Source organism: Rhinatrema bivittatum, chromosome 1 (assembly GCF_901001135.1).
Source record: "Rhinatrema bivittatum chromosome 1, aRhiBiv1.1, whole genome shotgun sequence".
In the NCBI taxonomy this organism is placed as follows: Eukaryota; Metazoa; Chordata; class Amphibia; order Gymnophiona; family Rhinatrematidae; genus Rhinatrema; species Rhinatrema bivittatum.
The window spans coordinates 381,954,081-381,974,925 of record NC_042615.1 but is presented as its reverse complement, the minus strand read 5'-3'; the positions used below and the strand labels follow the sequence as shown (position 1 = coordinate 381,974,925).

Sequence of the window (20,845 nt, the reverse complement as noted above, 5' to 3'; positions counted from 1 at the left end):
GTGATGGGGTAGATCAAATTGGTGGAGGGATGGCATTATATGTAAAAGATAGCATAGAGTTAAGCATGATAAAAGTTCTGCAGGAAACAAAATGCAGTGTGTAATCCTTATGGATAGAAATTCCATTTTTGATGAAGGAAAACAACACATAGTCATAGCAAAGTAAAGACTGAGGATACCGGAAACAGTTGTATGAAACAAGTACTGAGATAAGAGATTGCCTGAAATGAGATAAGCTATTGGATCTATTAGCTGTGGGACTTTTTATTACAAGTGTTTGAATTGGACATAAAATGGCTTTATTGATTCGAGGACTTTGTAAACGTTTTTGAGCTTTTGAGCACCTCTTGAATTGGAGTGAACACTGAGGAGTTGGGACATTTGTTTTCAAAATTGGACCTATGATTACAACAACTCTGACCCTACATTGTTTGATGTTAATGCCTAGGTCTATGATATGATGGTCCAAATTAAAAAAAAAATTCAAGAGTATATAAGTTTTGGATTATTTATTTTTCTATTTTTTTCTAAAACTTAGGGGCGGATTTTCAGAGCCCTGCGCGCCGGTGAGCCTATTTTACATAGGCCTACCGGCGCGCGCAGAGCCCCGGGACTTGCGTAAGTCCCGGGGTTTTCAGAGGGGGGCGTGTCGGGGGCGGGACCGAGCGCAGCAGCGTTTTCGGGGCGTGTCGGCAGCATTTTGGGGGCGGGTACGGGGGCGTGGCTACGGCCCAGGGCGGTCCGGGGGCGTGGCTGCGCCCTCTGTACCCACCCCCAGGTCGCGTCCCGGCGTGCAAGAGGCCCGCTGGCGTGCGGGGATTTACGCCTCCCTCCGGGAGGCGTAAATCCCCCGACAAAGGTAAGGGGGGGGCTTAGACAGGGCCGGGTGGGTGGGTTAGGTAGGGGAAGGGAGGGGAAGGTGAGGGGAGGGCAAAAGGAAGTTCCCTCCGAGGCCGCTCCGATTTCGGAGCGGCCTCGGAGGGAACGGGGGTAGGCTGCGCGGCTCGGCGCGCGCCGGCTATACAAAATCAATAGCCTTGCGCGCGCCGATCCAGGTTTTTAGCAGATACGCGCGGCTCCGCGCGTATCTACTAAAATCCAGCTTACTTTTGCTTGCGCCTGATGCGCCAGCAAAAGTAGGCCAATTCGCGCTATTTGAAAATCTACCCCTTAATATTTAATTGAGTTTTTTTTTTGTAAATCTGTATTATACATATACCATTTTGGAAGCCCAGATAAAATGTAATCATGCATTAAAAAAGGTTGAACGATTGCCAGCATGGTTTAATGGCAAGGAAAATGAGGCAAAGTTAAAGGGCATTGTTCAAAAAATAGAAAGCAGAACCAAATGACAGGCCAAGACAGACTTTGAGAAAAAGCTTGCCAGTGAGGCAAAAATGAATAACACATTTTCCAAAAGTACATCCAAAGCCAAAAGGTTGTGAGGGAGTCAGCTGGGCCACTAGATGACTGAGGGGCAAAAGGGCACTCGGGAGGTCAAGGAAATAGCAGAAAAAATGAATGAATTCTTTGCTTCCGTCTTTTTGTGAATATTCCGACACCTGAAATATTCTTTAATGGTGGAGCTTCTGAGCAACTAAAACAAATATGTGTGATACTGGAGGATGTAATAGATAAGATTGAAAACTAAAGAGTAACTTATCACTGGGACTGGATGCATCCACCCCAAAGTTCTAAAAGAATTAAAATATGAAATTTCTAATCTATTACTAGCAATCTGTAATCTGTTATTTAAAACAGCCACAATTCCTGAAAACAATTTCTGAAAACTAAAAGATGGACAATGTAATGCAAACTTTTTTTTTTTTTAAAAAGGGATGATCTGGGATAGTATAGACCAGTGAGCCCAAAGTCGATGCTGGGCAAAATAGTAGAAGCAATTTTTAACAACAAAATCTCTGGCCATATAGATTTAATGGGGAAGAGTCAGTATGCTTTTGGTAAGGGGAAGTCTTGTCTTACCAAACTTTTAGAATTTTTTGAAGGTGGAAATAAACATGTAGATAAATGTGAGGCTGTTGATGTAGTGTATTTGGATTTTCAGAAGGCATTTGACAAAGTCCCCCATGAGACACTCCCCAGAAAATTACAAAATAATGGAATAGGAGGCAGTGTTTTATTGTGGACTGGTAACTGGTTAAAAGGCTGGAAACAGAGGGTAGGACTAAATGGTCAGTACTGGGACCTGTACTGTTTAACATATTCATAAATAATCTGGAAAAAGAAACAATGAGTGAGATGATCAAATCTATAGATTACACAAAATTATTCAAATTTATTATGACAGTGGCATGGTTGATGCAGCCTAGTAGGCAAACCTACTAGATCCATGCCAACAGATGATGGACATGCCCTTACTGGCACTGGAGCTTCACCTGTACCATTCCCATTTCCTGGAGTTCCAGAGGCTGACAGGACTGAGGTGAATGTCCCTTAAGGAGTGGTCAGAGAGAGTTCAGGAACAGGCAGCAGTCAAGGCTGGTAGCAAGAAAACAGGGTCCAGGTACAGGCCAGGGTTGAAAAGATGAGGTTATTATCTAGATATACCACCACATGTGAGTACAAGAGGTCTGGGAAGATTTTGTGAACCATATGTTGGAAGAGGGTGGAGGAGTTGGAAAGACCAAATGGCATGACCAGATATTCATAATGACCGTTCCGGGTGTTGAAGGTCGTCTTCCACTCATCACCCTCTCATATGCGTATGAGATTATAGGTTCCTCGGACATCTAATTTCATGAAAATTTTCACCCCCGCAGTCAGTGGATAACCATTCTTCTGCATGATAGTATTTAGACCCCTGTAGTTAATTCAGGGGCTGAGTGACTTATCCATCTTCCCCAAGAAGAAGACTTCTGGTTGTGCAGGGGATAAGGAGGACCAGATAAAACCCTGCTCTAGGTTTTTCCTGATGTAGTGCGCCATGGATTTGGTCTCATGAGTGGACAATGGATAGACTCTGCCCCTAGGAATCATCTTCCCCGAAGGCAATTCAATGGGGCATTCATGTGGTCTGTGAGACAGCAGGGTCTCTGCCTGCTCTTTGCTAAACATAACAGCGTAGGCTGTTTAATGTGGAGGAAGACCTGGCAAGTCTGGGGTGGTGGTCCAAGTGATGGTGACTGGTGCAAGGACTTGAGAGAGACAATGTTCTCGGCAAGAGGGGACTCCATTTATGGAGGGGTTGTGGAATATAAACCAGAGTAGTCCAACAACTATTGGATTGACAGCCCTGGGTAACATTTAAAAAGAAATATTTTCCCAAGGTAGGAGTCGGTTTGGAGGGTGAGAGGTAAAGTGACCACTGTCTAGTGACCAGACAGAGGATTCGCCGTACACAGATGATATGGTAACTACCTTGGCTAGTGTAGTTGTAGGGAGGTTATATTGGCAAACCAGAAACTCCACAATGAAATTGCCACCAGATCCTTAATCCAAGAAAGCCTCTGTTATCACCAACTGGCAGTTGATGAGAGGTAGAAGGTTGATTTAGGGTTGCTTCTCCAACCAATCCTAGGCTCAGATGTTTCCAAGTTTTTTGGGGTGCCTCCGCCTCTGTTTCTCTTCCTCAGTGAGGCAGGATCTGCCCAGTTGCATGAGTTTCTCTGAGAATCTGAAAACTGTGGAGTCAGTGATAGGACTGAAGGGACGCTGAAACTTGGGAGCCAATTGGAAGGGTTGACAGGACGTTCCTTTCTCTCAGGCTTGTTCCTGAAACCAGAGATCTACCAGTATGGCTAGGGTGATGAGATCTTCTAGGGGGGCAATACATCCCAGCTCCCTCAACTCATCCTTTATTCACTCCAGCAATCCCTTCCAAAAGATGGCTATCTTCTCCCCAGTGGAGTTTGGAGGCCAAAGTATGAAACTGTATGGCATAATCACACACAGTGAGATTATCTTATCAACTCCAGAGCAATTCCATGGCAGAGGACAAAGCTCGACGTGGCTTGTTGATCAGCCAAAATTGGTGGAAGAAGTTGTCTAAGTTCCTTATTAAAGGGTCTTCTTGCTCCCAGAGGGGGCATGTCCAGCAGGACCACCTAACAGGGATAGCATATAGGTCATTTTAGGGTGGTCCAAGGGGAAGTTGGTTGCCTGAAGCTCAAAGTGCATTTTGTATTGGTTAATAAACCCTGATTCATAACCCTGGTTTATTAACCAGTGCAAAATGCACTTTGAGCTTCAGACCTAGGTGGTGGTGGAAGATGCATCATTGAGGCAGCTAGTCAAGTTGCAGCAACTGGGGGAGGAGCCAATGTAAGAGCAGGAAGGTGCATGGACTCCATCCAAGCCATCAAGCCTTGAAGAATGGTTGTCATATTGTTTAATTGGATCCAGGTACAGGTCAGATTTGGGTCAGGCAGCAGGCAAGGAGGTGTCCATAGCAGAGGTTAGTACCAGTTGGTAGGCAAGAGAGTGGTTTGGGTCCATAGCAGAGTTCAGTACCAGGAATCAGGTCAAGAACAGAACAAGGCAGGATGGACACAGAGGACCAAGACACAACAGTATGGACTGGGACAAGGCAACAGAGGCTGGAAGGATAGAGGCAAGGTAAGAGGGCACAGAGGCAGCAAGGTAAGGCAGGGGCATGACAAGAAGACATGGAGGCACAGTAAGGCAGGCAAAGCAAGACAAAAGGCAAGACAAAGTCAAAAGGCAAGGAAGCTTAAAGATAGTAATTAGCTCTGCAGGCAAGGCAGAGAAAGACCTGATGCTGAGGTAAGGAGAGGAGCACTGTGTGACATCATCAAAAGGTGTCTGTCAGGATTTCTTCTCAGCCTACTAACATCGGCACATGCCATGCATGCACATCTAGCGGGCCAGGTCAACAGAGCAGGGAGGCCAGAGCATGGCGTGTTCCTGCCATGGTGATGATGTGCCACTATGCAGAGTTAGTGCAGCTGATAACAGGACCATCCCATGACTGGCCAAATGTTACACTTCGGAGGCATATATTTTATACCCGCCCAACAGTACACTCTCTTTGGCAAAAGAATCACTCTGACACTCAGTAAATTTCACATACACTTCTTGAACTTCCTCTGAATCTCCTTTGCTAGAAAATTTCCCATTCTAAAAGATTGTGAAAGGCATTCATGACATGCTTTCTAATAATGTTTTATAATTATATTAGAAAAGCAAGTCATGATATAATTTACAGTTTTTAAAGTAATATTTAAAAAAAACAACCTAAAAGCAAAAAATAATAAACCATTTTTATGTTACTGTGATAAAATTAGGGTGAAATACACTATAAATTGTTGATAATTATGGATAACAATATTTAAATATTATAAATTCTTTAAAACTATAGTTTCAATATACTACCTTCCAATTTGAGTTAATCTGTTTTCATATGCTTAGTAATACTTCTAGAAGATTATTTAACACATTTTAAATAGCTAAATGTTTGAAAATGATTTCTTTTTATAAATGCATGAAATATGCTAATTAAAAGGACTGGAGACAAGTTTAATCATTTGGACATGTAACATATGCATTTAACACTTTGAAAGCTGACCTAGTAGTAATTGCATGTATAATTCAATCCATCTATAAATCAGGGATTTTTAGCTAAAATATTTAGACAGATTGTGATCTTTGAAAATGTGCGGCTTTTCATGTGTCTAATTTTAGACTATTTATTTTGGCATTACGTAAATAACCGTAAACCTTTGCAATTTTGGCCTATAAGGCTGTTCTGCTAGACAGCTGTTCTGCATTTGGAGGGTCAGTCCTTCATTTCTGATCTTGTTCTATCCAGCCAAAAAAAAAATATCATCTAGTAAAATACATTTTAATGGGATTTGATGACAGGTTCCCCATCTTTACATTAAAAACCCCATGTGCTCCAGATTGTTTTACAGTAGCCTTTTACATTTCAGATGCCCTGCATGCCTTGTTGGACAAGATCTCTGCTATTAAGCCTCTGGTTGTGATTTTCTTTAATTTATCCAAAAGTGCAGATACAAGGTTCTGACACAGGAGAGCACAATACTTTTAAAAGCAAGAAGGAAATATTGGTAGGAAGGCATGCAGGGAAATCAGCATATATGAGATTGTCATAAATGACTCATTCCATTGTAAGCGTGTAAAAAATGTCATTGTTTACTGTTCACATGCGCTGAACATTTCACTGGTACATCTGGTCATTGTAGCTTCGGGCAGTCCAAAAGTGATCTCCAGTGGCCATAATAAGCCACAGGCACTTAATTGAAACACTTCTGCTGGTTAACTGCTGCAACCTGCAGGTCCCACACTTTTCTGTTAGTCCTTCATGCATGACATGTGCATGTCAAGTACTTTGCTCGTAGCACGGAAAACAATGAGGTATCACTTCTGCACGTGCCAGTCATGGCTGTGTTTGCTCACATCACTTCTTGGTCTCATAAACTTACCTATGAAACTTGTCAGCCTAAGTATATCCTCTTCTTAGGATCCACTTGAAAGTTAGCACACTATGGGGTAGATTTTCAGACGAGCGCGAACAGCCTACTTTTGTTTGCGCTCCAGGCGCAAACAAAAGTACGCTGGATTTTAGTAGATACGCGCGTAGTCGCGCGTATCGGCTAAAATCCTGGATCGGCGCGCGCAAGGCTATCGATTTCGTATAGCCTGCGCGCGCCGAGCCGCGCAGCCTACCCCCGTTCCCTCCTAGGCCGCTCCGAAATCGGAGCGGCCTAGAAGGGAACTTTCCTTTGCCCTCCCCTCACCTTCCCCTCCCTTCCCCTACCTAACCCACCTGCCCGGCCCTGTCTAAACCCCCATCCTACCTTTGTCGGGGGATTTACGCCTCCCGGAGGGAGGCGTAAATCCCCGCGCGCCAGCGGGACTCCTGCGCGCCGGGCCGCGACCTGGGGGCGGGTACGGAGGGCGCGGCCACGCCCCCGGACCGCCCCGGGCCGTAGCCACGCCCCCATACCCGCCCCCAAAACGTTGCTGACACGACCCCGCAACGCCGCGCGCTCCGGCCCCGCCCCCCGACACGCCCACTCCGAAAACCCCGGGACTTACGCGAGTCCCGGGGTTCTGCGTGCGCCGGTGAGCCTATGTAAAATAGGCTCACCGGCGCGCAGGGCCCTGCTCGCATAAATCCGCCCGGTTTTGGGCGGATTTACGCGAGCAGGGCTCTGAAAATCCGCCCCTATGAGCGCAACAGAAGTACCGTACTAGTAAGTCACCTTGCCTAGCTACAATACAGATTTAAAAAATTCAGACAAATTTTCAGGCAGAGGAAGATTTTATTGGCTTACTTCCTAAAACTTTAGTACAAAAAAAAAATTATATATATATATATAACAATATTTTAGTTTTGAACTTGACAAAATGCTGCCAGAACCCTGGGCTGGAAATTATAACCACTGTAATCACTGGCTCATTCGTTAGCAAATTTAGGGCAGGATTCATCATTCCTCGCTGAATGCTGAATCCCGCGAAAAAGGGGGCGGGGGGCGAAGGGGATGCGGGCCTGCGAAAGGACGCAGCCGTTCGCACCGCAGCGGTGCGATTTAGCAGGCCACGGTGCGGCCGGCTGCAGCCTTTCACAGCAAATAGCGACACCATAAAAGGTGGTGCTATTCGCCGCGCTACTGCCGGTGATAATGTTCCTCACATTATCGCCGGCAGCGGTGCCGCAGCCGACTCCTCCCCCTCCCTGCCCCGACTCCTCCCATCCAGCAAATTTAACTCCTATCGCACGCGAAAAGGCCCTTTTCATGTGCGATAGGGGTTTATCGCGATAAACCTTTAGTAAATAACCCCCCTTAGGTTTTCAGTCTGCTGCTTTACAACTTTTACTGTTTATGAATTTGACAATAAAATCAGACGCAAGTCTGCAAATCCTTAACTTTAAGGTCTGTGTCATCTTCAAAACACACTTAAAGAAGCATAAAGGAGAATTATTAAGTGTTATGGAGGAGAGAAGGGTATGTTTTGGGAATTTTGTTGTGCAACATTCAAGTAAGAGACTAGGAAGTGAAAGAAAATTCCTTGTGGCCACATAATAAAGGTTACTTTCAGGAGGTATCTGGCCATATCATTTAATTAAATATGATTATTTTGCCCATTCAGTGCCTACCACAAAGATTCAGTAAGCCACATAAGTATACATCACCTGACATTAAAGAATTTGTTCAGCTCAGAGTCTGAGTATAGAGATTATCACAAAAGGTGTATTAATGTAAAATCTGCACAAAATTCTTTCGCAGTGAAGTGCTGATTCTTTATGCATCTCTACAGATCAACCAGCAGCACCAAGAAAACAGAAACATAATAAAATCAGTGCTGCTCAAATCAATGACAGTAGCAGAGTACAGTGTTAAGCAGCATTTTAGTTAATAGATGATTTCACGTATTCCAGTTTGGAGGTATACTAATTGAAGTTGATGCTTAGAAAATAGTTGATCAGGGGTCAAATCTAGTTGGAATTATCTCGGGAGCTCGGCTCTGGTAAATATTTTTAAAACTATGCTAGAACTGCAAGCAAGCGTTTTCAAACTTTGTGAACCAGGTGTGCTGATCTGGTAATGCATGACATCAGCACAGTTGGACCGCCAGCCTGGAAAACATCTGCTCATGGTGCTGCTAGTTTGGGAGTGAGAGGAGCAGCGGGAAGCAGCTCGATTGTGCCGGGGGACTCATGACCCCTTTCCCACTAGTAGTATAGGGAGGCAATCTACAAAATTATTTAGGAGAATGCCTGGTACTTTCTAGTGACCAGGATTGACCATAGTTGGAGACAGGATGTTGGGTTTGATGGACCATTGGTCTGACTCAACATGGCACACTTTTAGGCCGATGCAATGCCATGTGCTCAGGCTAGGGCACAGGTTAACCCGCGGTTGGATGCGTGTTTTGGACGCGTGTCTATAACCCCTTATTTAATAAGGGGATTAGCGCGTCCAAAACGCCCATCCAAACCAGCACATAGCTAATAGCGCTCATAACATAAAATTCAATGTTGATGAGGCTATTAGCTAGTACCCCCTTACGAAACAAATAAATGTACACCAGATGCACACATTTTTACCCTCAAAAATTAACACCAGCCCCGGAGCTGGCATTGTCTTGAGGAGCCCCAAAAAATTACAGAAAAGCAGAAAATACTGCTTTTCTGTGGTTCCTCCGACTTAATATTATGGCGATATTAAGTAGGAGGAACCACAGAAAACTGCAACGAGACTGTGCACGGCTTAGGAAACGGATGCTCGTAAAATTGCGCGTCAATATTTTTAATCCGCACACGGCCACTTCTCCTGGGTGCCCAATGCCATGGACGCGCTAGGGATGCATATTTTATCCCTAGCGTGTCCTTTTAAGCGTGATGGCTCATTTGCCTATTGCATCGAATGCCCAGAAGTAGTGATTGTCACGAGTTAAAAAAAACAAAACAGTGTGTCCAGTTTGGAAGCACATTTTTAGCGCATTGATATTGCATCAACTTGTTTATGTTCTTATGTAGGGGGGTAATGAACAAATAATATGGAAGGATAAAAGTGTTATAAATGTCTATAAGATTCATCAAGGGCATCCACTGTTCGGCTGCCAAGGGCCAAACAGTGGATGCATCAATGATAATTTGCATAGTGTTTACCAAACATTTGAATGAACAAATACTTCTAAAAGTTCGGTTTCCCTCCTGATGCAGTGCTAACGAAACATGGTCTGTGTCGGGGGCCTCTCACCTGTATATAAGAATTTTGGGCTATGACATCCTTCTTATTTCTCTGAATAAAGCAGTTATAAACACTTGATGAAACTTATGGTCATTTATAAAACTCTTATCCTTCCTCATTTGTTGATTATTCTTTGATGGTTGGATATGAAGCCTACTTCCGCTGCCTTATGTAAGGATGGCCAACTCCCATCCTCGAGAGCCCTAGATAGGCCATGATTTCAGGATATTCACAATGAATATGCATATGAGAGGTTTGCATACAATGGAGCAGTGCATGCAAATCTATCTCATGTATATTCATTGTGAATATCCTGAATACCTAGCCTGTGTATGGCTCTTGAGGACTGGTCTTGGCCATCCCTGTTCTTATGAAATTTAACTCTTTCAATCCTATTCAGGGTGTGAGTAATAATACATTTAAAAGCATGCACTGTACATACAGGCACATATTAATTTCTTTTAAATAGGACCCTATATCTAGAAGCTCTTCACAATATTATTGTGCAGTTATATGTTATTGGCACGCTCAGGCTCACGAGGGCTTTGTAGCATTTTGTGCCCACAGAAAAATTCTTTTACTAAACAAGCCTAAAGTCTCAAATTTAGACTGTGTCTCCTCTTCTTACAAGTCAATCAAATTCAATTCACTCAATTTGCATGACAAAATCTTTAAAAAGTGGCCTAAATATGTATATGTGGATTTTGGCTTTTTTGTTACACCTTATAGAGTATTTCCAAAACTTCGGCCTTACTGAATACTTGCAAGTTGTAGTTCAGCACCTGAGTGCCAATATACTCATGCTACCTCCACTATTAAACCCCGCTCATATCCTGGAATCTGGATGTGAAGAGGATGCCAGTTATTCTACCTGCTTTTGCTTTCTTTGTATCAATTAATGATTGTTTTTTTCCCCCATTTTGCTATAGTAGTTTTCAACCTGAACAATATTCTCCAGATACTGCCTGATTTTCTCTGAAAATTCAGTGACTGTTAACAGAGCACATTTGCTCTATACAGATATTTTATTCATTTATTATATTTATAAATTGCCCTATTTTGAAGATTCCAGATGTACAGTATCAAAACATAAATACATTATATCATAACAATAAAATAACAATAAAAACATAAAAGTTAACTTAAAAGTAAGCAGCAAAAAACAGACCTCACAAAATCAGCAAATCACCTCCAGTAAATGCCTGGTTAAACAGCCTGGTCTTGCATGATTTACTGAACTGGGTCACCATACTGGATTCTGTAAGACTTAAAGACAACAAGTTCTTGGGCCACAAGCAGAAAAATATGTCTTAATGGTATCTACTAGTTTTAGCTTAATTGTAACTTCCAAAAGTGACTTCTCAATTGAGCATAAAAATCAATAAGGTCTCAGTACAGATGTAAAAAAAAATATGGTGCCAGGTCATGTAAAGACTAAGACTAGCAAAAGAATCTTGAACTTAATGTGAAACAAAATAGGGAGCTAGTGCAGACTTCAGGACAAGAGTTGCATGATTGAGGTGCTCAAGGCCCAGTAATAGGTGAGTGGCTGTACTTAGAACCAATTGTAAATGAAATCATTGATTTGTAGGGAGACCTATACATAAAGAATTGCAATAATCCAATCTAGTTAAACATCCATTGCAGCCTACTCTGGTGGTGGTGGGGTGGGGTTTGGATGCAGTGGAGGCTTCAGAAATGTTTGTATTGGGGGGGTGGGGGGGGGGCGTTGAGGGGAGATAGATGGGGAATAATGAATTTCAGGGTCGGCAAGCACCAAGGGTATTTCCCTGCAACCAATCAAAGTGGTCCAGCCAGACTGGAGGAGAGGACAGCTCGGGAGGCAAGTTCCTTGTCTTGAAGGAGACCTCTATTCCCTGCCCCCGGAGCTACTCCTGGGTGGATGACCTGCCAGCCTATTCCAGGCACCTGGGCTGCAACGTAGCTTGCAAAGGTGTGAGGGGAGAAGGAGTATTGTTTTTGTTATCCCATTATAACTGGGTTGAGAAAGTAACTTGGCAACAATTACATACAGAAAGTCAGTAGCAGAGAAAGGGTCCAGATGTTCACCTGGCTCAATTAAAAGCTTACTTCACTAGATTGCAAAATTAATGTTAGTAAAAGTTATCTTACAATGTACATACCTTAAATACTAGACCGGGGCTGCTACAACTATAAATACATTTAAAAAATAGTTATTAATCAGTACAAAGTTACAAGCCAACTTTATAGTATAGGATCTAGAAGTATAATTAATTGCAGAAGAAAAATGAGATAGCAAATTGACTTTTTTTTTTAACTTTAATCTCCCTCCTCAACCGAGAACCCCGAGTACAGTAAATCAATCTGATTTATTTCCAGCAAGAGCTTCCTGCCTGCCTCTCTGCCCCTTCTAGACCTGTCAGCAGCTGCAGTCGTTGCCCTTTTAAATAAATTGATCAGCTCAGTCGGGAGCACAAACTGAGAATTTCTGTAAGATCTGCTAAGGAATAGTCAAATACCTCTATAACAAAAAATAGTTTAAATGATGGGTTCATGGAAATCAAAAGCAATTCCCAACCAACCAGAGACAGATTTGACAGGGGGGTGCACAGGCAGTGATGTGCTACCCATTTCTGGTGGAGCTGACTCAGGACACTCTTTGCTGTCTCCTAGACTCCCTGGTGTGTATGTGTATGTGTGTGTGTGTGTGTGTGTGTGTGGTGGGGAGTGCAGGGTGCGGGCAGGCTCTCTCTCTTACCTCGGGGGCAGGCTCCCTTGTTCAGCTGCCGGATGCCACTCTTCGCCTGTACCCTGGCCGCTCTCAGTGCACAGTTGCTAGGGTAGGTGATGCCATCACTGCCGCACACAGGCTGGCGGCTCTTGCACACACAAGTGCCCCGCAGGCACTCGCTGCCAACAGCGCAGCGTGCACCCTTGCCTCCTGTTCCCCCGCATGCCTCCCCCTCCCCAGCAGCACAGAGCGCGCAGCAGCCGCAGCTATCCAGTACTGCGCCCAGCGTGCAGCCCCCTGCTGGCAATGGGGCACATAGGGCGCGCAGGCACTGCCCGCAGCCTTCGTGCTGCTGAGGCTTCCTGGCCACCGTCCAGCCCGAGAGCCACAGCAGCGGCGGCAGGAGCAGCAGTAGGCAAGAGGAGTGGTACTGCATGACTGAGGAAAGGAGGAGGAGGAGATGCTGGGCAGACCTCAGAAACGGCACTATGAGGCTCCCAGAGCTCCTTAATAAAGCTCCTGTCAGGGAGGCACAGCCCACCCGGCCCCTCCCCATGCAGAGCAGCTACTGCACAGGGAGATCTCCCTCTCTCCACCCCCATTCCTGATCTTTGACACCTTAAATACCAAAATCCAGCCAAGGAAAAACCCAGATTAGAGAGGGAAGAGGGATTGACATTACTACAGTCTCTCTTTTTCTCTCTCTCTCTGGTTCAGAGGAATGTCCGGTCTGTCTTCAAACTTTTTACCACTCGACCCATGATTTGACTTGTACTTTATGCTCTCAGATTCTTATCCTGCCTTTAGTTTTTTTGCTGTGCTTTGTGGAAGCTGTGACCACAATCAAAGAAGAAAGAAAAGGAAACCTGCTTTCATTCCTGAGAGTTCCTTCTCTCTCCTGTTTTACCGAGAAACTTAGGAGAGCATCTCTCTGGGCATGTTTCCCCCTTTAGTTTCCCTTTTCTTTACCCTTTCCAATGTTGGCACATATGGGAGGAACGCATGCAATCTTGAGCGAGGATTCCTCCTGGCTCCCTTTTTCCGAGTCAGTTTCGAAGAAAGGTCAAGAGAAATCTGGACCATCTGGCAATTTTTCTCGGAAAGGAGAGATATGGTGCGAGGAATTCTAAGGCCACCCATCCTTTTCCCCAAACCTCTCTAACTTTGAAAGGAAAGGGTTACTCAAAAATAAATCTCTGGAATTTGTTGCCAGAGGATGTGGTTAGTGCAGTTAGTGTAGCTGGGTTCAAAAAAGGTTTGGATAAGTTCTTGGAAGAGAAGTCCATTAACTGCTATTAATCAAGTTTACTTAGGGAATAGTCACTGCTATTAATTGCATCAGTAGCATGGGATCTTCTAGGTGTTTGGGTAATTGCCAGGTTCTTGTGGCCTGGTTTGGCCTCTGTTGGAAACAGGATGCTGGGCTTGATGGACCCTTGGTCTGACCCAGCATGGCAATTTCTTATGTTCTTATGTTTTTAAAGAGACAGGATCCCTGATCAGATTTTAAATTAGAGTGTCCCAAACCTGTCCTGGTGACTTCACAGTCCATCAGATTTACAGGATATCCAAAATAAGATAGAGGGTAATGGGATAGGAGGCAATGTGTTATTGTGGATGGGTAACAGGTTAAAAGAAAACAGGGAGTAGGGTTCAATGATCAATACTGTGTGCAGTTCTAGTTGCATTGGAAATAGGTACAGAGAAGGGAGACCAAAATGATAAAGGGGATGGAACAGCTCCTCTATGAGGAAAGGCTAAAGTGGTTAGGACTGTTCAGCTTGGAGAAGAGATGGCTGAGGGGGGGATATGTTAAAAGTCTATAAATCTTGAAAGGACTAGAATGGGTAAATTAAATGTGGATCGGTTATTTACTCTTTCAGATAATAGGGGGCATTCCACGAAATTAGCAAGTAGCTCATTTAAAACAAATTGGAGAAAATTCTTTTTCGCTTAACGCACAATTAAGCTCTGGAATTCATTGCCAGAGGATGTGGTTAAAACAGTTAGCGTAGCTGGGTTTAAAAAAGGTTTGGAGAAATCCATAGACTGTTATTAACCAAGTAGACTTAGGGGTAGATTTTAAAAGCAGCGCGTGCGGCCTACATGTGCGCGTGCTACCCTGCACGCATATTTACTAGGGATGTGAATCGTGAGATCGATCGTCTTAATGATCGATTTTGGCTGAGGGGGGGGGAATCTGATCGTCTTAGTTTTTTAGTTTAAAAAATCGTTTTATCGGGGGAGGGCGGGAAAACCGGCACACCAAAACAACCCTTTAAAATAAATCCTCCACCCTCCCGAACCCCCCCAAAATGTTTTAAATTACCTGGGGTCCAGTGGGGGGGTCCCGGCGTGATCTCCCGCTCTCTGGCCACGGCTGCGTTAAGAGAAATGGCACCGGTGGCCCTTTGCCCTTATCATATGACAGGGCAAAGGTAGCGCCGGCTTCACTGGTTTCCAGGGCTGCAGCAGTGGCACTCACATTCCTCTGCAGTCTTTGAAGGTGACCCCAAGGGAAAGGGGGAGGGGCTACACAAGTGAAATTTCTCTCAAAAACTTCTTTTTCACTCTCACCAAACCCCTCCCTTCCAGATCTGGGGGGTACTGGCCAGAGATAAGTCTATTCCTTTGGATCAAGTGGGAGGCCTAAAATTGGAGACCACTGCAACACTGTCCTATTTAAATTTCCAACTCAAAACACCTCTTCCCCTCGTGCATTGCTGCTTTTATGGAGCTAACCGACCAATCCAGGCAAGCCTGTCTGGAGGTGCATCGAAGGAATGGTCAGCAAACTAATACCTCCTATCTAATCCTAGCCTAGAGCTTAAGCTAGTGCAGTTTAGCTAGTGAGGGTCAAGAAGGTCCTTTACATATTCATTATGGGCACCCTGAAAACCCATCTGATTTAAGTTCTCTCTTTCTTTCTCTAGAGTACTGGATTGGGTAAGCATTATTCCACAACTGTTCCATTTTCTCCCTTGTTTCTTTTGCTTTTTGAATATCCTAATTATATTTCCCTTTCTTTGATCCCCTTTGTATTCTTTATGCAGGAAGCGCAGTAGTAGACTTTTAAATCCGCAATATTCCACACTGACTGCCATTATCTGAGCGAGTAACCAACCAGCCTTATCTCACTACCTACAAATAGTTCTCAGCATTGGCTTTGGCACACATCTTTGCTAAACTGAATTCAAATTCTTAAGAAAAAGATTTAGAATTCAAAGGTTTAGTAAACCTTGATTCCTTAGCATTCGGGTAGGTCAATTCCATTGAGTGGGTTATGTATGTATGGAGAAGGAGCAAAAGCTGAAGTTGCAGCTTTATAGTCCCGCCCCGACATCAGCCTGCCAGTATTCTCCATCTCCAGCAGATGGTGGACATGCATATTCCTTCAGTAAAAAAAAAAAAGAAGAAAAGTTGGAAAGGAGATATCGATGTAGCACCGCTTGTGGTCCATCTCTCAGTAGAGTGCCTTAGTTTGGTAGTCTTGACTGGCATGGACCTAAATTCCAAATAACAGTTGCAGGCCAAGAGAGGTTCAGCATTGAAGGCTTTAGCTCTCTCCCCCTCAGCTGGGACCTGTTGCTGCTCTCAGCCTGGGAGAGCTCAGCTCAGGTAAAAGTTTTTAAATTAAAAAAAACAAAACAAAAAAAAAGTCAGTGACAGGAAGACAGCAGGAGAGAAGGGTCTATTTCCTTGGTGTTCGACTGTCCCGATCCTGTCTCTGAAAAGTTCTATGAGGTGAGGAGATAGTGCAGGCACAGTGGGTTGAACAGCTGTTTGCCTAGGCCCCACTTCCAGGCTTTTCCCATTTTGGCACTTGGTAGGCCACAGGGTTCTTTCACACATTTTGCTGAAGACCACTGGGGTGCGCTTGTGCATCCAGGTGTGCACTCATTCTCATTTGTGCCTGCAATTGGGCGCTTTTCCTTCTGGTCACTCATCTTGTTCATTCAGTTTAGGCATCTGTCCTGTGTGTCCAGTGTGGGCGTCCAGTAGGACAAGCAGCCTAGGCGCGTGGGCTTGGGTGCACATTTTTGCTGCATCCATATTAGGTGCACTTGTACACGCGGGAAAGCTAGGTGTGAACCTCCACTGGACTGTATGCTTATAGCATGGTGCCTGTGACAAAGAAACCTAAGTGCCTATCTATCTGTAATGCCTGCCACATCAGAGTTATTCAGTTGGAGCCTTCTTTAAGCCTGTGTCAGCACTGTCTGGATGCTTGGGCAGATTTGCCTCCTTCCGATTTTGCTGAAGATGGTCCATCCTCTCGGTCTGATGGGAGTGGGACTGAGGAATACACTGCATGGTTGTCTTTTCCTCTGATTGTTTGGTGGGTCGAGGCCCCAGGGACACTGGCTCACAGGATGCCAGGTTTGGGCCTATGGGGTCTGGAATGGTCCCAAACTCCTTTTCCTGGGTGGAATTCTTCCAGGGATTGCAGACATTTTTATAGGGCCAGTCTGCTGAAGCAGCAGTTCCTACTAAGGTAGATCCAGGTGCTTTGAGCATTCATCCACCTGTCTCCACAGTTAAATGCTGTAGCATACTATGGTCTGACAGAGCTAAATGCAGGTGGATCAGGATGGTACCGATGATATTGGTGGGGGTTCTCCAGGTGAGAAAGGGGATACTCCCCCAGATTTGATGCCATATAGAACTCTTCTACGTTTCTTTCAAAGAGATGAATTGTTCGGTTTGATATCTCAGACCCTGAAGACCCTTGGAGTGGCTGGGCCTGACTCCTTGGGGACACAGAAGAAGGATCCTATTTTGGTCACTTTGCACAAGGCTTCTTGTTTCTTTCCCCTCTTGGATGCAATCCAGGATTTGATTGATCTGGATTGGAATGCACTAGAACAGTGGTTCTCAACCTTTTTTCTGTCTGGACACACCTGACATGGTTCTCACATGCGTGACACACTGAACACATTACCATCATAGGGCTAAATGTAAAAGTACAGTTTGCATCCACAGGAACCCTCCTGACCCACAATTATGGATGTAAAGCAGAATTATGACATTCCCTGTACAACTTGCCTTACAAAAAATATATTCTGGTTTTAGTGTCATCTCAGTAACAGCAACACAAACTCCTACTACCAGGCTCAATAGCCCTACTTATGAAAAGACAGCAGTTTATCACTATTGCATGTCCTCTTGAGAAAATACAACAAATAAAACTGATACAAATGCTTACATGTTAGTAAAATACCTCACCTCGGTCACATACACAGAACCTACCTAACATACTCCCAGGATCTGCAATAATGCACATAAACTAATCTGCACACAGTTACACTTGTATTATGGAACATACTCAAACAGTAACAACCCTACCTATGGAAAGGCAACACTACAAATATTAAATCAGGCCCTAAACACCAATACACCTCCTATTAGGAAAACAGAACTAGCCAAGCAGTTATAGATCCCAACACAGAAATAATTGTATAACTATACTAATAAGCAGAATAAATGTTTCACAACAACCATGAACAGAATAATATCCAACAATTAAAAACTCATAAAAATTATTTTAAATTCTCCAAACACCAATAAAATATTTCAAAACAGCAGACCCATCACATAATATTCAGTAATTAAAATGGCAGACAATCAAGAAAAATAAACTTAAAAAGCTACCTTTACTAACCCCTTCCAGCAGCTCTCCTACTCCTCTTCCATGCAGGCCAGTAGCACACACCAGAAACAGTAGTGGCTGAAGCTCTGAACTCATGGTCCTCTTCCTTAGTGCCCACGATCAGTCTCTCTGTCTCAACAAACATACCAGTTACACCCCCATGACCAGTTTCTGTCTTTCACACATCAATCATCTCCCGACCAGTCTTTCTCTTACATACACACCAATCACCTTCCCGATCAGTCTCTCTCTCTCATGCACACACACACACACAGGCTTCCCACTTCCATGTTGTATCTTACATATACAGGCTTCTCACTCCCATGCTGTGTTTCACACACACACCCAGGTTTTTTACTCCTGCGCTAGCTCTCACCACATGCCCAGGCTTCTTATTCCCATAATCACTTTCTCTCTCACACACACACATACCAGTCACACTCACATACCAGTTTGTCTCTCACACACCAATCATCTCCTGACCAATCTTTTTCTTACACACACACACACACACCAGTTACCTTCCCAAACAGTCTCTCTCTCTCGCGCGCTCGCACACAAACACACACACAAACACACACACACACACACACTTCCCACTCCCATGTTCTATCTTACATATACAGGCTTCTCACTCCCATGCTGTGTCTCACACACACCTGTTTCTCACTATTATGCTAGCTCTCTCCACATGCACAGGCTTCTCATTGGCACAATCACTTTTTCTCACACATTCACACTCCATTCATCTCCCTGACCAGTCACTTCCATTGTCTCTCCTATATACACACATCACCTCTCTGACCACTTCTCTCAATCACACACATGCTCTCTCTCACACACTTTACATAGATGATCTCAATCAAATGCTCTCACTTACACACAGGCTCTCAGTCACAGTTACACATGCACACTCTCAATCACACATACATTCTCTCACTTACAGACAGGCTGGCTGGCTGGCTCTCTCTCTCGCTCATTTCCTGCCCCCCCCCCCCCCCCCCCCCCCCCCCCCACCAAGCACAAATGGTAGCTGCAGCAGCCTCCTCCTGTAGCCCCCACAGGCCAAGAAAGAAGAATCCCATCGGCCTGCTGTCTCCTGTGCCGATTTCTGGCTGCTTCTGATTTTGCTTCGGAGCTGCTGCTGCCGCCGCTACTTTTTCATGCAGCATGGCTCTTTCTTCTTACCGCACACCCCACTGCACATCACTTTCTGTTCTGGGCCAGGGTGGGGGGCAGGTGTGGGAAGAAGAAAAGGTCCAGCCGCAGTTCCCAGCCTCCACTAACACTGCTGCCGTTCCCATCCAGGCTTGAACATGCTGATAGCCTGGGCAGCAACGGCAGCAGTGGAAGATAGCCTGCCTCTCACTCTGTGAAGGAAGAGGGGGGAAGAGCAGCGGGAGACCTGTAGCACGCGACACACCTGCCGCTGCTTGGTGACACACTGGTGTGTCGCAACACACCGGTTGAGAAGCGCTGAGCTAGAAGAGTCCTTTAAAGGAGGAAGCAATCTTAGCAGGTTTATACCCCTTGGATCTGCAGGCCAGAGAGAAGTGTTTCCCTAAGGAGGATGCCTTGGTGTGTTCTGTCATGAAATTTACCACCATCCTGGTAGAGGGAAGTGCAGTTCTGAAGTATGCTCATGATAGGAGGATTGAGGCTATTCTGAAGCAAGCCTTCGAGGCAGTGACAATGAACTTGCAAATTGCTTCTTGTTGCACCTTGGCAGCTCGGGCTACCTTGCGGCTTTGTCAAGGGCCTGGTGGCGATGGATTCAATTTAGGGCCTATGATAAAACTGGGGGCTGCCTTTTTGGCTGATGCAGGCTATGACTTGGCACGCATAGCTGCCAGAGAAGCTGTTTCAGTTAGTGGCCAGATGACAACTGTGGCTGCACAACTGGTCTGCAGATACTATGTCAAAGTCAAATCTAACTAAGCTGACTTTCAAAGGCTCGCTTTTGTTTGTCATTGAATTGGAAAAAATTGGCAAGTAAATGGGGAGAGACTCAGGTCCCATGTTTGTCGGAGAATAAGAAGCCATTTTCCCGGACTTTTCAGCATTTTCGGCCTTATAGGGGAGGTTCTTCCCAGAAATCCCATTCCGTCCACAGATCTCAGTCCTCTGGATGCCTTCATGGTCTCTCCATGCAACTCCCCTCAGAAGAGGGTAGAAATGGAAGTGACATTACAAAGGCTGTTTATTCTGAAAGTGGTGATCCTCATTCCCAAATTGCAGCAAAAAACAGGCCAATATTCCATTTATTTTGTTGTGCCCAAGAAGGAAGGGTCATTTTGGTCCATATTGGATCTCAAGGGCATCAAGCAACATCTGCGAGTCACGTATTTCAGGATGGAAATGAAGCGCTCTGTCATAATGGCAGTTCAGGCAGGGGAATACCTCATGTCTCTGGATCTACAGAGGCGTATCAGCATATTCCCATTCAGCAGGAACATAAGCGGTTCCTCTGATTTGCCATCCTGGATCATCATTACCTGTTTCAGGCCTTTCCTTTCGGACTAGACATAGCCCCCAGGACCTTTTCCAAGGTCATGGTAGTGGTAGCGGTGGCCCTTTGCAAAGAGGGCATTCTAATTCAATCCCACTCTGGACAACTGGTTGATTCAAGCCAAAACATTGGAAGAGAGTCTTCGTGTCTCTTGCAGGGTGGTTTCTTTACTACAGGAACTAGGTTGGGTAGTGAATCTAGCCGAGCTATTTGTAGCCATCTCAGACCCTGGAGCATCTCCTTGTTCAATTCAAGTCAGGGCACAGTGCTTCTGC

General features: G+C 44.8%; 1 protein-coding gene across 2 annotated transcripts in view; it reads right to left on the bottom strand.

The window, feature by feature from the left end:
- The window catches only part of IGFBP7 (insulin like growth factor binding protein 7), a 102,699-nt gene extending 89,790 nt beyond the window's left edge, over positions 1-12,909 (bottom strand). For both annotated transcript variants that reach the window (XR_003856618.1, XM_029601000.1), the window contains exon 1: positions 12,439-12,909. Coding sequence is in view for 1 of the 2 variants with exons in the window: in XM_029601000.1 (XP_029456860.1) it covers positions 12,439-12,847 (409 nt within the window). In the remaining variant the exon portion in view is untranslated. The remainder of the gene's footprint in view (positions 1-12,438) is intronic.
- Between the last annotated feature and the right edge of the window lie 7,936 nt (positions 12,910-20,845).